The sequence below is a fragment of the Sinohyriopsis cumingii genome, unplaced genomic scaffold, assembly GCF_028554795.1.
Source record: "Sinohyriopsis cumingii isolate HCF-2022 unplaced genomic scaffold, ASM2855479v2 utg000131l, whole genome shotgun sequence".
Classification (NCBI taxonomy): domain Eukaryota; kingdom Metazoa; phylum Mollusca; class Bivalvia; order Unionida; family Unionidae; genus Sinohyriopsis; species Sinohyriopsis cumingii.
Genome location: NW_028315872.1, coordinates 2,165,617 through 2,182,486, shown reverse-complemented (window position 1 = coordinate 2,182,486; position 16,870 = coordinate 2,165,617). Strand labels below are relative to the sequence as shown.

General features: G+C 34.5%; 1 protein-coding gene across 4 annotated transcripts in view; it reads left to right on the top strand.

The window, feature by feature from the left end:
- Positions 1-16,870, top strand: part of LOC149774817 (uncharacterized) — a 296,842-nt gene that overhangs the window by 196,112 nt on the left and 83,860 nt on the right. For all 4 annotated transcript variants that reach the window (XM_089944712.1, XM_089944713.1, XM_089944714.1 and 1 more), the window contains 2 exons: positions 12,170-12,712; positions 16,592-16,698. In XM_089944712.1, coding sequence (XP_089800838.1) covers positions 12,170-12,712; positions 16,592-16,698 — 650 coding nt within the window. The remainder of the gene's footprint in view (positions 1-12,169; positions 12,713-16,591; positions 16,699-16,870) is intronic.

Below are 16,870 nucleotides of genomic sequence, written 5' to 3'. Positions count from 1 at the left end.
CCGGAAGTGTACCATAGCAAGGTCATGTCGAAAAGGTCATGCATGGAATTGAATCGAGCAATGACGATGCAGGTAAAATAAAGTCATCCTTTGCAGGTTTTAAACCAAATACAGTATGAAAATTAACCAACGAATACAGGTATTGATAAAAATAGATTTATTGGCATTCACTGTCAACGACTGTCATTGCTGATTATTCATAGAGCATGCTTAGTACATATCGCCACACGTCTTTCAACAAACCGATGACACTGCTGTAAACATGCTAAATCATCGCAAATATTAGTTTTAGAAAAAAAACGGACAATGTAAAGAAAATATAGTATAAGTATTGATGATTGAAACAGTACAAGTCATTTGAACTACATACATGTAGCATGAAACTTGATGATAAAATCAGTTGGTAATATTTACCTTTACATACACGAAGATAAAGATACTCTATGACATTGTAGTTGTCTACTTGTCGTGGTGAACTTGAAACTCACGACATGCCCCGGATTAGAAGTTTACAAGCACTCCATGATGAATATTAAACTCATGCCATGGACCCAGATTGTAATTTTACAAGCACTGCATGCTGAATATTAAGCTTATGCCATGGACCCAGATTGTAACTTTACAAGCACTCCATGCTGAATATCAAACTCATGCCATGGACCCAGATTGTAATTTTACATGCACTTATTGCTGAATATTAAACTCATGCCATGGTCCCAGATTGTAATTTTACAAGCACTCCATGCTGAATATTAAACTTATGCCATGGACCCAGATTGTAACTTTACAAGCACTCCATGCAGAATATTAAACTCATGCCATGGAACCAGATTGTAATTTTACAAGCACTTAATACTGAATATTAAACTCATCCCATTGACCCAGATTGAAATTTTACAAGCACTTAATGCTGAATATTAAACTCATGCCATGGACCCAGATTGTAATTTTACAAGCACTTAATGCTGAATATTAAACTCATGCCATGGACCCAGATTGTAATTTTACAAGCACTTAATGCTGAATATTAAACTCATGACATGGACCCAGATTGTAATTTTACAAGCACTCCATGCAGAATATTAAACTCATGCCATGGACCCAGATTGTAATTTTACAAGCACTCCTTGCTGAATATTAAACTCATGCCATGGACCCAGATTGTAATTTTACAAGCACTCCATGCAGAATATTAAACTCATGCCATGGAACCAGATTGTAATTTTACAAGCACTCCATGCAGAATATTAAACTCGTGCCATGGACCCAGATTGTAATTTTACAAGCACTTATTGCTGAATATTAAACTCATGCCATGGACCCAGATTGTAATTTTACATGCACTTATTGCTGAATATTAAACTTATTCCATGGACCCAGATTGTAATTTTACATGCACTCCATGCTGAATATTAAACTCATGCCATAGACCCAGATTGTAATTTTACAAGCACTTATTGCTGAATATTAAACTCATGCCATGGACCCAGATATTAATTTTACAAGCACTTAATGCAGAATATTAAACTCATGCCATGGACCCAGATTGTAATTTTACAAGCACTTAATTCTGAATATTAAACTCATGACATGGACCCAGATTGTAATTTTACATGCACTTATTGCTGAATATTAAACTTATGCCATGGACCCAGATTGTAATTTTACAAGCACTCCATGCTGAATATTAAACTCAGGACATGGACCCAGATTGTAATTTTACAAGCACTTAATACTGAATATTAAACTCATGACATGGACCCAGATTATAATTTTACAAGCACTCCACGCTGAATATTAAACTCATGCCATGGACCCAGATTGTAATTTTACAAGCACTCCATGCTGAATATTAAACTCAGGACATGGACCCAGATTGTATATTTACAAGCACTTAATGCTGAATATTAAACTCATGCCATGGACCCAGATTGTAATTTTACAAGCACTGCATGCTGAATATTAAACTCAGGACATGGACCCAGATTGTATATTTACAAGCACTTAATGCTGAATATTAAACTCATGCCATGGACCCAGATTGTAATTTTACATGCACTTATTGCTGAATATTAAACTTATGCCATGGACCCAGATTGTAATTTTACAAGCTTTCCATGCTGAATATCAAACTCATGCCAAAACCTAAATTGTAATTTTACAAGCACTTAATACTGAATATTAAACTCATGCCATGGACCCAGATTGTAATTTTACAAGCACTCCTTGCTGAATATTAAACTCAAGCCATGGACCCAGATTGTAATTTTACAAGCACTCCTTGCTGAATATTAAACTCAAGCCATGGACCCAGATTGAAATTTTACAAGCACTCCACGCTGAATATTAAACTCAAGCCATGGACCCAGATTGAAATTTTACAAGCACTCCACGCTGAATATTAAACTCAAGCCATGGACCCAGATTGTAATTTTACAAGCACTCCTTGCTGAATATTAAACTCATGCCATGGACCCAGATTGTAATTTTACAAGCACTCCTTGCTGAATATTAAACTCAAGCCATGGACCCAGATTGTAATTTTACAAGCACTCCTTGCTGAATATTAAACTCAAGCCATGGACCCAGATTGTAATTTTACATGCACTCCACGCTGAATATTAAACTCATGCCATGGACCCAGACTGTAATTTTGCAGGCACTTATTGCTGAATATTAAACTCATGCCATGGACCCAGATTGTAATTTTACATGCATTCTGTGCTGAATATTAAACTCATGCCATGGACCCAGATTGTAATTTTACAAGCACTCCATGCAGAATATTAAACTCAGGCCATGTATCAAGATCATGAATTTTACAAGAGCTACATCTACCCCTCCAGTGGCCTAGTGGTTAGAGCATCTGTCTCGAGTGCGGGGGGGGGGGGGGTGGGCATGGGATCGATCCCCGGCCGAGTCATACCAAAGACTTACAAAACTTGTACTAACAGCTGCCTTGCTTGGCACTCAGTATTAAGAGGTTAGTGTTAAAAATCCAAATCACACACACACACAATAGCTACATACTGAACTTTAAACTCGTGCCATGCGCTGACATTATAATTTTGCAAGCCCTACATGCTGATCTTGAAACTCATGCCATGCAACCAGATTATAGTTTTACAAGGTCTACATGCTGAACTTGAAACTCATGGAATAGACCAAGGTTGTAATTTTACAAGTACTACATTCGGAACTGTAAATTGATGACATAAACCAGAGTATAATTTTACAAGCAATACATGCTGAACTTAAAATTCATGCCATGTACCCAGACAATAATTTTAGAAGCACTACATGCTGGCCATACAAGAAATTTACAAGCACTACATGCTGAACTTGAAACACTACCATTTATCCAAATCATAATTTTAGAAGCACTACCAGCAGAACTTGAAACTCGTGCCATATACACAGATTGTAATTTTATAAGCACCATTTGCTGAACTTTAAACACATACCATATACACAGATTGTAATTTTGTAAGCATTACATGCTGAACTTTAAACGCATACCATATACACAGATTGTAATTTTATAAGTACTACATGCTGAACTTTAAATGCATACCATGTACCCAGATTGTAAATTTATAAGCATTACATGCTGAACTTTAAACTCATGCCATGTACACAGATTGTAATTTTATAAGCATTACATGCTGAACTTAAAACGCATACCATATACACAGATTGTAATTTTATAAGCACTACATGCTGAACTTTAAACGCATACCATGCACGCAGTTTGTAATTTTATAAGCATTACATGCTGAACTTTAAATGCATACCATGTACCCAGATTGTAAATTTGTAAGCACTACTGCTGAACTTTAAACACATACCATATACACAGATTGTAATTTTGTAAGCACTACATGCTGAACTTTAAATGCATACCATATACACAGATTGTAATTTTATAAGCACTACATGCTGAACTTTAAACGCATACCATGCACACAGATTGTAATTTTATAAGCACTACATGCTGAACTTTAAACGCATACCATATACACAGATTGTAATTTTGTAAGAACTACATGCTGAACTTTAAAAGCATACCATGTACCCAGATTGTAATTTTATAAGCACTACATGCTGAACTTTAAACACATACCATATACACAGATTGTAATTTTGTAAGCACTACATGCTGAACTTTAAACGCATGCCATGTACCCAGATTGTAAATTTATAAGCATTACAAGCTGAACTTTAAACACATACCATGCACACAGATTGTAATTTTGTAAGTACTACATGCTGAACTTTAAACTCATACCATGCACACAGATTGTAATTTTGTAAGTACTACATGCTGAACTTTAAATGCATACCATGTACCCAGATTGTAAATTTATAAGCATTACAAGCTGAACTTTAAACACATACCATGTATACAGATTGTAATTGTACAAACAGCACATGCAGTCATTATGTCCGAATGTGATATGAGTTGTTATGGTTACTGTTATTAATATAATGCTAATTACTAGAATAACTCAAGCCATTGCTGAACCGCTCCAGTGGCCTAGTGGTTACAGCATCTGCCTTGGATGCAGGAGATCATGGGTTAGATCCCCAGCCAAGTCATACCAAAGACTTATAAATATAGTACTAACAGCTGCCTCGCTTGGCGCTCCGCATTAAGATCTTAGGTTAGTGTTAGGACTGGTCGGCCTGGTGTGAGGATAATGTGACTAGGTGGGCCATCATGCTACATGTTTGTGGTATGATGCCCCAGTGCGAAACATCACTATAAGCTGCCACATTGCAGACATTGTAGTGATATGACTGAATGGTTTTTTAAAGCTACGTTAAACATCCATATCACACTAACAAACTGAAGCCATTTCAAATTCTTACAGGTTCCATTGCATATTCAAAGACAGCCCTCCATGTTCTCACACCCTTTAGTCCGACCTGATCCAAGCATTTATCCTGAGGTCATATCGCAGTCCAACCAAATCCAAACATTGATCCTGAAGTCATATTGCAGTCGAACCGAATCCAAACATTGATCCTGAAGTCATATCGCAAACTACATATACACATATATGCAGTGTTGTTGTTGTTGTTGTCATAGGGTTTAACGCCATTTTTCAGCACATGATAGGCTATACATGGCGGCCAGTATTAATGGTGGAGGAAGAACCCAGAAAACCCCGGAAAGAACCACCGACCCACGAGAAGCTACCGGCAAGCTTTCTCACATATCCACATTAGCCGAATCCGAGACTCGAACTCACACAGACAGATATATGCAGTGTCATCCTGCTAGTAACACATTAAGTCAGAAAACAATTATCACCATGCTTCAGTGGTAAAAGGCAGGCATTATGTCTTCTGTTTGTTTGTCCATCCATTCATCTGTATTTATTGTAGTACAATCAGGCTTGTAGGCCCTGGGTGGCCAAATGGATTAAAGCACTCACATTTACTGATTACTGCCATCTCAGTTCTGTATTTATTGTAGTACAATCAGGCCTTTGGGCCCTGGATTAAAGCACTCATTGTTACTGATCACTGCCATCTCAACTCTGTAATTATTGTAGTACAGTCAGGCCTGTGAGCCCTGGGTGGCCAAATGGTCTTAAACACTCACCTTTACTGATCACTGCCATCTCAACTCTGTAGTCATTGTGGTACAATCAGGCCTGTGAGCCCTGGGTGGCCAAATGGTCTAAAACTCACCTTTACTGATCACTGCCATCTCAGCTCTGTAGTTATTGTAGTACAGTCAGGCCTGAGAGCCCTGGGTGGCCAGATGGTCTAAAACACTCACCTTTACTGATCACTGCCATCTCAACTCTGTAATTATTGTAGTACAGGCAGGCCTGTGGGCCCTGGGTGGCCAAATGATCTGAAACACTCACCTTTACTGGTTACTGCCATCTCAACTCTGTCTATGTGGGTTAAGAGTCTCAGCCACCAGATAAAGACTATTTTGCACTTAGAAATGGTGTTAAACCCCAAAACAACAGTAAGGCCTGTCACCAGTTTAACAGCCATGAGATATAGACTACCTTTCACTTAGAAATGGTGTTAAACCCCAAAACAACAATAAGGCCTGTCATCAATTTAACAGCCATGAGATAAAGACTATCTTGCACTTAGAAATGGTGTTAAACCCCAAAAGAATGGCTTGGAATATTTTCAAGCAGTCTGTGGTGGCATGTCGGGCTAAGGGAGCGCTATCAGAGAATGTGTGCCTCGTTGCCAATACCTCGTGAGGTGTTTCCAAATGGCGGAAATTCGTTTTGGTTTCCATGTAAAGAGGGTAGAATGGAACGTCTCATTTGCACGGATTTTACACGGGCTGATGCGCCTCGTAGAGATGAACTCATAGAGTGGTCGATCATCATTTAAATTACTCTTCAAAAGAAGATTGCATTTGCATTGACTCATACAAATGACTTGTACAATTGACTCATACAAATGAGAATTTTCATTACCTACATTATACTTTAAGTGTGACGTTTGCTCTCCATAGTTTGTGGCATTTGTTTTTTTTTTTATTGTTGTATTTTTCATAATTTGACATTTAGGTTACCTTCTCGCACATCCACACACATACACACAGACATACATGGGTTTCAGGTTAATATTTAGTATGATTGAGGATTATTTTATTTCTTTGTTTAGTTTGTATAGGTATTTAGATATCTCTGTCCTTGCCAGTTTGGATTGTGCCCTCATCTTGATTCTGTTTTGTTTGTTTTATTTCAGTTTGAATCACTGAAATTCATTTTTCCATTTAATCTGACTTTTGTGTTTTTATTCTCTGGAAGGAGGATGCACACCAGTCTTGACAATTATATATATTTAGTGATTGAACACCTCACTTTCTTACTGTCTGAATAGGATAATATTCCTTTATATTATTTATTTTAGTGTCTTACACAGCTACAGTCTGTACAAGATAGTATTCCTTTATATTATTTATTGTAGTGTCTTACACAGCTACAGTCTGTACAAGATAGTATTCCTTTATATTATTTATTTTAGTGTCTTACACAGCTACAGTCTGTACAAGATAGTATTCCTTTTTATTATTTATTTTAGTGTCTTACACAGCTACAGTCTGTACAAGATAGTATTCCTTTATATTATTTATTTTAGTGTCTTACACAGCTACAGTCTGTACAAGATAGTATTCCTTTTTATTATTTATTTTAGTGTCTTACTAAGCTACAGTCTGTACAAGATAGTATTCCTTTATATTATTTATTTTAGTGTCTTACACAGCTACAGTCTGTACAAGATAGTATTCCTTTTTATTATTTATTGTAGTGTCTTACACAGCTACAGTCTGTACAAGATAGTATTCCTTTATATTATTTATTTTAGTGTCTTACACAGCTACAGTCTGTACAAGATAGTATTCCTTTTTATTATTTATTTTAGTGTCTTACACAGCTACAGTCTGTACAAGATAGTATTCCTTTTTATTATTTATTTTAGTGTCTTACTAAGCTACAGTCTGTACAAGATAGTATTCCTTTATATTATTTATTTTAGTGTCTTACACAGCTACAGTCTGTACAAGATTGTATTCCTTTTTATTATTTATTTTAGTGTCTTACACAGCTACAGTCTGTACAAGATAGTATTCCTTTATATTATTCATTTTAGTGTCTTACACAGCTACAGTCTGTACAAGATAGTATTCCTTTTTATTATTCATTTTAGTGTCTTACACAGCTACAGTCTGTACAAGATAGTATTCCTTTATATTATTTATTGTAGTGTCTTACACAGCTACAGTCTGTACAAGATAGTATTCCTTTATATTATTTATTGTAGTGTCTTACACAGCTACAGTCTGTACAAGATAGTATTCCTTTTTATTATTTATTTTAGTGTCTTACACAGCTACAGTCTGTACAAGATAGTATTCCTTTATATTATTTATTTTAGTGTCTTACACAGCTACAGTCTGTACAAGATATTATTCCTTTTTATTATCTATTTTAATGTCTTACACAGCTACAGTCTGTACAAGATAGTATTCCTTTTTATTATCTATTTTAGTGTCTTATGCAGCTACAGTCTGTACAAGATAGTATTCCTTTTTATTATCTATTTTAATGTCTTACACAGTTACAGTCTGTACAAGATAGTATTCCTTTTTATTATTTATTTTAGTGTCTTATGCAGCTACAGTCTGTACAAGATAGTATTCCTTTATATTATTTATTTTAGTGTCTTACACAGCTACAGTCTGTACAAGATATTATTCCTTTTTATTATCTATTTTAATGTCTTACACAGCTACAGTCTGTACAAGATAGTATTCCTTTTTATTATTTATTTTAGTGTCTTATGCAGCTACAGTCTGTACAAGATAGTATTCCTTTTTATTATTTATTTTAGTGTCTTACACAGCTACAGTCTGTACAAGATAGTATTCCTTTATATTATTTATTGTAGTGTCTTACACAGCTACAGTCTGTACAAGATAGTATTCCTTTATATTATTTATTTTAGTGTCTTACACAGCTACAGTCTGTACAAGATAGTATTCCTTTTTATTATTTATTTTAGTGTCTTACACAGCTACAGTCTGTACAAGATAGTATTCCTTTATATTATTTATTTTAGTGTCTTACACAGCTACAGTCTGTACAAGATAGTATTCCTTTTTATTATTTATTTTAGTGTCTTACTAAGCTACAGTCTGTACAAGATAGTATTCCTTTATATTATTTATTTTAGTGTCTTACACAGCTACAGTCTGTACAAGATAGTATTCCTTTTTATTATTTATTGTAGTGTCTTACACAGCTACAGTCTGTACAAGATAGTATTCCTTTATATTATTTATTTTAGTGTCTTACACAGCTACAGTCTGTACAAGATAGTATTCCTTTTTATTATTTATTTTAGTGTCTTACACAGCTACAGTCTGTACAAGATAGTATTCCTTTTTATTATTTATTTTAGTGTCTTACTAAGCTACAGTCTGTACAAGATAGTATTCCTTTATATTATTTATTTTAGTGTCTTACACAGCTACAGTCTGTACAAGATTGTATTCCTTTTTATTATTTATTTTAGTGTCTTACACAGCTACAGTCTGTACAAGATAGTATTCCTTTATATTATTCATTTTAGTGTCTTACACAGCTACAGTCTGTACAAGATAGTATTCCTTTTTATTATTCATTTTAGTGTCTTACACAGCTACAGTCTGTACAAGATAGTATTCCTTTATATTATTTATTGTAGTGTCTTACACAGCTACAGTCTGTACAAGATAGTATTCCTTTATATTATTTATTGTAGTGTCTTACACAGCTACAGTCTGTACAAGATAGTATTCCTTTTTATTATTTATTTTAGTGTCTTACACAGCTACAGTCTGTACAAGATAGTATTCCTTTATATTATTTATTTTAGTGTCTTACACAGCTACAGTCTGTACAAGATATTATTCCTTTTTATTATCTATTTTAATGTCTTACACAGCTACAGTCTGTACAAGATAGTATTCCTTTTTATTATTCATTTTAGTGTCTTATGCAGCTACAGTCTGTACAAGATAGTATTCCTTTTTATTTATTTTAATGTCTTACACAGTTACAGTCTGTACAAGATAGTATTCCTTTTTATTATTTATTTTAGTGTCTTATGCAGCTACAGTCTGTACAAGATAGTATTCCTTTATATTATTTATTTTAGTGTCTTACACAGCTACAGTCTGTACAAGATATTATTCCTTTTTATTATCTATTTTAATGTCTTACACAGCTACAGTCTGTACAAGATAGTATTCCTTTTTATTATTTATTTTAGTGTCTTATGCAGCTACAGTCTGTACAAGATAGTATTCCTTTTTATTATTTATTTTAGTGTCTTACACAGCTACAGTCTGTACAAGATAGTATTCCTTTATATTATTTATTTTTGTGTCTTACACAGCTACAGTCTGTACAAGATAGTATTCCTTTTTATTATTTATTTTAGTGTCTTACACAGCTACAGTCTGTACAAGATAGTATTCCTTTTTATTATTCATTTTAGTGTCTTACACAGCTACAGTCTGTACAAGATAGTATTCCTTTATATTATTTATTGTAGTGTCTTACACAGCTACAGTCTGTACAAGATAGTATTCCTTTATATTATTTATTGTAGTGTCTTACACAGCTACAGTCTGTACAAGATAGTATTCCTTTTTATTATTTATTTTAGTGTCTTACACAGCTACAGTCTGTACAAGATAGTATTCCTTTATATTATTTATTTTAGTGTCTTACACAGCTACAGTCTGTACAAGATATTATTCCTTTTTATTATCTATTTTAATGTCTTACACAGCTACAGTCTGTACAAGATAGTATTCCTTTTTATTATTCATTTTAGTGTCTTATGCAGCTACAGTCTGTACAAGATAGTATTCCTTTTTATTATCTATTTTAATGTCTTACACAGTTACAGTCTGTACAAGATAGTATTCCTTTTTATTATTTATTTTAGTGTCTTATGCAGCTACAGTCTGTACAAGATAGTATTCCTTTATATTATTTATTTTAGTGTCTTACACAGCTACAGTCTGTACAAGATATTATTCCTTTTTATTATCTATTTTAATGTCTTACACAGCTACAGTCTGTACAAGATAGTATTCCTTTTTATTATTTATTTTAGTGTCTTATGCAGCTACAGTCTGTACAAGATAGTATTCCTTTTTATTATTTATTTTAGTGTCTTACACAGCTACAGTCTGTACAAGATAGTATTCCTTTATATTATTTATTTTTGTGTCTTACACAGCTACAGTCTGTACAAGATAGTATTCCTTTTTATTATTTATTTTAGTGTCTTACACAGCTACAGTCTGTACAAGATAGTATTCCTTTTTATTATTTATTTTAGTGTCTTACACAGCTACAGTCTGTACAAGATAGTATTCCTTTATATTATTCATTTTTGTGTCTTATGCAGCTACAGTCTGTACAAGATAGTATTCCTTTTTATTATTTATTTTAGTGTCTTACACAGCTATAGTCTGTACAAGATAGTATTCCTTTATATTATTTATTTTAGTGTCTTATGCAGCTACAGTCTGTACAAGATAGTATTCCTTTTTATTATTTATTTTAGTGTCTACCAAGCTAGTTTGTTGATAATTGTCTTCTCCATCACTCCAAATAAATTATTGCTGATGTTGTGATTAAATGGCCTTTGAATCATTCCATGCCAGCTTCAGACTTTGGGGAGTCCTTTGGTTGACTTTTTTGCAACAAGGCTAAACAGCAAGCTACTCTTTACATTTCCCCAGTCCTAGACCACAGATCCTAGGCTGTGGATGCTTTGAACCTGAAGTGGGTTCTTCTCTTTGCTTTTCCACCTTTTCAGGATGACCCCACCATTACTTCAAGAAGAAAGAAGATCCACATCTCATAGCAGACCTGATATTATAGTTTGTGCTACAATGACTGTTGTCTTGCTCACTAGTGCCTATATGGAATCTCGTATGTGTCTTGCAGTCCCTAAGTAAAACTTCTATGAGAGAACCTTACGCTCAAGAATGTTGTCTTGTTCTGCATAGCATCTGCAAGCTTCATGGGCTATTCATAGAACAAGTCTGTGTAAGGTTCAGTGGAAATTATAAGTTGGTTCCCCTCCTTTGCCAACCAGGTATCTTAGCAATTAAAAAAGCCAGCGTCCAGGAGTTGTTTTAATCTCAATTGACATTGCCAGTTGCAGTAATGTCTCTGTACTGGGGGGAGGTCAGCAAGATAGATTTGTGTGCCTACGTAGCTCTTTACATTTTATTTGGCAGCTGCTGAGTTCAACTAATATCTTGGATTCCACAATTTTAAACCGGATTACCGTGCAAAACAGGCGGGCGTCATGGGCATACTTAACTCATTCATCGCTGGAGGATGTAATGAAAACCATGTTTTACAAAGCAAAGGCATATTTTCTTTGGGGTCGATAATTGTAGCTCATCACAAGGTTAGGGTCTTTTTTGTATCGTAAAGAGTATACAACAGCAATTGGTATTACATCATTAACATTAACTTCCCTCATCTTCAGTGATTATGGCATTTAATCTAGAAATCAAGCACTAGCATGATAAAATTGAGATTTGTAAATGTGAATAGTTCATGTTGTGATATGCTCACACTAGTTTGCTTTGGTCTTATTTTAGATGCTGAGCAATACTTGAGACTTCAAAGGCTTCAGCGGCTTGTAAAGCATTTAAAGGAGGAAGTTAAGAAGTCAGAGGTTGAAGAGGAAGTGCAAAGTAAGATGGAAGCCCATGTCGTCATTGAGAAACATGATATTAGACATTCCAACCATGATCTGCCAGTCAGGGCCGATCAAGATATTGATCAAGAAGTAAGACCTACTTCTTTTCAACCTGTAGAGTTGCCCGTTGCCATTTTGAGCCCTGAAGCAAGCAGTGAGGCAGAATCCAGAGAAAAGGAGAAGAAGAAGGATATAGTGATGGAAATCGTCCAATTGGTCAATGAGAATTCAGACAAACTAGAGATGAGTATGGTGGAATATGCAGCATTGGGAATGTGGGATTTTGCAGGACAATATGTTTTTTACACTACTCATCAGACTTTCCTCACAGGTCGTGCAATATATCTCTTGGTCATAGATCTCAGTCAACAAATCACAGATCTCATAAAAGGTGATCAGTGTTACCTTGATCTGGATGGGATAAAACTCTATAAAGTTCACAGTAAGCAAAGCTTGAGTTATTTCCAATTATTTATATGCGGAACAAATATGTTATCTATGATAATATAACTGTTTCTAAAATCTTTTCACTTGTCACTAATTCATTTTTCAGACTGTTCCATTATCCTCACATTTAAATTGAATGTAAACATTTACTTAAAGGCAGCAAATTAATGCTTCTATAATTTATTCAGAATGTCTGTATAATGGGATGATAATCACACTACATCAGTGTTTGGGGGGACAATAAGAAGTTTAAGATGTGCCGTTAAACAGACAAGTCAGAGTGGAGTGGTATAAGGGTCAGTAGCCATACTGGATTTGGATATAGTACCATCAATACAGTACATGTTCCAGTCCAAGTCAAAATGGAGTGGAGTAAAGTTTAGAAGCCATAAAGGATTCAGGTACAGTACATCAGTATAATACATATTCCAGTCCAAGTCAAAATGGAGTGGAGTAAAGTTTAGAAACCATAATGGAGTACCATCAATACCTATTGATGTCAAGATTTTAAATTTTATAGCTTCTTTGATTTCATTCTCAAGTATTTGCCTGTGTAGAATGTCATTAAGCAATTAGTTGGTAAATTTAATTTAGCCAGAACTTACATTATTTTTGAGCAGGTTCCAAACTACTTTTTTCTAATGCAGCTATTAATTGCATAAGTTACTGACTTTTAAAAAATATTAATTGCAAAAATAAATTAATTTGCACATGGTATTAAAACATTGCTGTGTTCTTATTGACTGTAATTTTTTAAACAATAAGTATTTAAATTCCTATATAAAGCAAAATATGTTCTCATTATTTTGATGAACCAAGCTATGGAAAACAAAACCTACTGAAATATGTTATCATTATTTTGATATACCAAGCTATGGAAAACAAAACCTACTGAAATATGTTATCATTATTTTGATATACCAAGCTATGGAAAACAAAACCTACTGAAATATGTTATTATTTTGATGTACCAAGCTATGGAAAACAAAACCTACTGAAATATGTTTTTAGTTTGATGTACAAAGCTATGGAAAACAAAACCTACTGAAATATGTTATCATTAGTTTGATGTACAAAGCTATGGAAAACAAAACCTACTGAAATATGTTATCATTAGTTTGATGTACCAGGCTGTGGAAAACAAAACCTACTGAAATATGTTATCATTATTTTGATGTACCAAGCTATGGAAAACAAAACCTACTGAAATATGTTATCATTAGTTTGATGTACAAAGCTATGGAAAACAAAACCTACTGAAATATGTTATCATTAGTTTGATGTACCAAGCTATGGAAAACAAAACCTACTGAAATATGTTATCATTAGTTTGATGTACAAAGCTATGGAAAACAAAACCTACTGAAATATGTTATCATCAGTTTGATGTACAAAGCACCGGAAAACAGAACTTACTGAAATATGTTATCATCAGTTTGATGTACAAAGCTATGGAAAAAAATCATTAGCTGAATTATATTTTATTATGTTTGACTTGCAAAAGCTATAGAAAACATGAAGTACTAAATATTATTTCAGATTGTTGTTATGTTTATCTTTAATTAATATAATATTTAAAGAACCTATCCATTTATATTGTATTTACTTTTACAACACAGTACTCATTGCAAACATTGTAACATCAAAACCATGTACTCACTGCAAAAGTTGTAACATCACAACCAGGTACTCATTGCAAAAATTGTAACATCACAACCAGTTACTCAGTGCAAAAGTTGTAAGATCACAACCAGTTATTCATTGCAAAAGTTGTAACATCACAACCAGGTACTCATTGCAAAAGTTGTAACATCACAACCAGGTACTAAATGCAAAAGTTGTAACATCAAAACCATGTACTCATTGCAAAAGTTGTAACATCAAAACCATGTACTCATTGCAAAAGTTGTAACATCAAAACCATGTACTCATTGCAAAAGTTGTAACATCAAAACCATGTACTCATTGCAAAAATTGTAACATCAAAACCACGTACTCCATGCAAAAGTTGTAACATCAAAACCATGTACTCATTGCAAAAATTGTAACATCACAACCAATTACTCAGTGCAAAAGTTGTAAGATGACAACCAGTTATTCATTGCAGAAGTTGTAACATCACAACCAGGTACTCATTGCAAAAGTTGTAACATCACAGCCAGGTACTAAATGCAAAAGTTGTAACATTAAAACCATGTACTCATTGCAAAAGTTGTAACATCACAACCAGGTACTAAATGCGAAAGTTGTAACATCAAAACCATGTACTCATTGCAAAAGTTGTAACATCAAAACCATGTACTCATTGCAAAAGTTGTAACATCACAACCAGGTACTCAGTGCAGAATTTGTTACATGAAAACCAGGCAGACAATGCAAAAGTTGTAACATGAAAACCAAGTACTCATTGCAAAAGTTGTAACATCAAAATCAAGTAGTCAATACAAAAGTTGTAACATTGAAATCAGGTACTCAGTGCAAAATTTGTAACATCAGAAGCAGGAAAATTTTAAAACAAAAGCTGCTTGATTACAAAATGTCAATTCAGTGCCAGTTATAAAATAGATCATTGCTTTCAAAGAACTAGATAAAGTAAAAGCAAAAGATCTTGGTTGAAAAATGGCAGAGAGCCTTTTTAATGCCATATTAGGCTAAAATGGTTGTTGTTGTTGTAGAGTTTAACACCATTTTTCAGCAAAAGATAGGCTATACATGGCAGCCAGTATAAATGGTGGAGGAAGAACCTGGGAAAACCCCGGAAGGAACCACCAACCCAAAATAAGCTACTGGCAAGCTTTCTCACATAACCACATTTGCTGAATCTGAGACTCGAACCAATGCAGACAGAGGTGAGATGGCAGTGATCCATAACGGTGAGTGCAAAACCACTCAGCCATTTGGGGCCCTGACTTAAAATGGTATCGGGCCATTACATTATAAGATATTGGTTGCAAAATGGCCTGCCCTATTTCAAGACAGTGTAGGGCCTTTTCAAGGCTAGGTAAGTCTTAAAAATGGTAATGGGCTATTTCTTTATAAGGTATTGGTTGCACAATAGCTTGGCCCCATTTCAAAACAGAGTAGGGCCTTGTCAAGGCCAGGTAAGGCTTAAAAATGGTATTGGGTCATTTCATTATAAGATACTGGTTGCAAAATAGCTTGGCCCCATTTCAAGACAGTGTAGGGCCTTTTCAAGGCCAGGTAAGGCTTAAAAATGGTATTGGGTCATTTCATTATAAGATACTGGTTGCAAAATAGCTTGGCCCCATTTCAAGACAGTGTAGGGCCTTTTCAAGGCCAGGTAAGGCTTAAAAAGGGTATTGGGTAATTTCATTATAGGATATTGGTTGCAAAATGGACTGGCTCCATTTCAAGACAGTGTAGGGCCTTTTCAAGGCTAGATAAGGCTTTAAAATGGTATTGGGCCATTTCATTATAAGGTATTGGTTGCAAAATGGCTTGGCCCCATTTCAAGACAGTGTAGGGCCTTTTCAAGGCCAGGTAAGGCTTACAAATAGTATTGGGTCATTTCATTATAAGATATTGGTTGCAAAATGGCTAGGTCCCATTTCATTATAAGGTATTGGTCCTATTACACAACCAGCAGCAGGTTGCAAACTGTTTTATTGCCGTTACGTAATGGCAACCAGCGGCAGGTTTTGTTTTATTGACATTTTGAAATGGCAACCAGCGGCAGGTTGCAAACTGTTTTACTGCCATTATGAAATGGCATCTGTGTCCCGAGCTTCAGAGGATAAAATGTTCAACCATTGAAATGTGTTTTATATAAACCCATGGTGCTTTTGAAAATAAAATTTTAATAATTTTAATATTATACAAACATGTGTCAAGTAGGTTTCCGTTCTCTCTTCAGATCTGATTGAAATTTGGATGAACTCCATTCATTCCTGTGCAACATCCCCTCAGTCTGGCATTCCTCCAGTGATTTTGGTGGGAACACATGTTGATAAGATCCCAGAGGTATGTCTAGATGGTATTCAAGGTGCCACATGGCAGTTTTATTAGCTTTTGTATACAAGAAATTTAATTATTACTTGTGAAGCAATTAAAGAATAATATGGTGTCTGTACAAATACTAAGATCAAGTGCTAGCTATATTATAAACACTGCCAAATTCTCTATGCTTACAAGA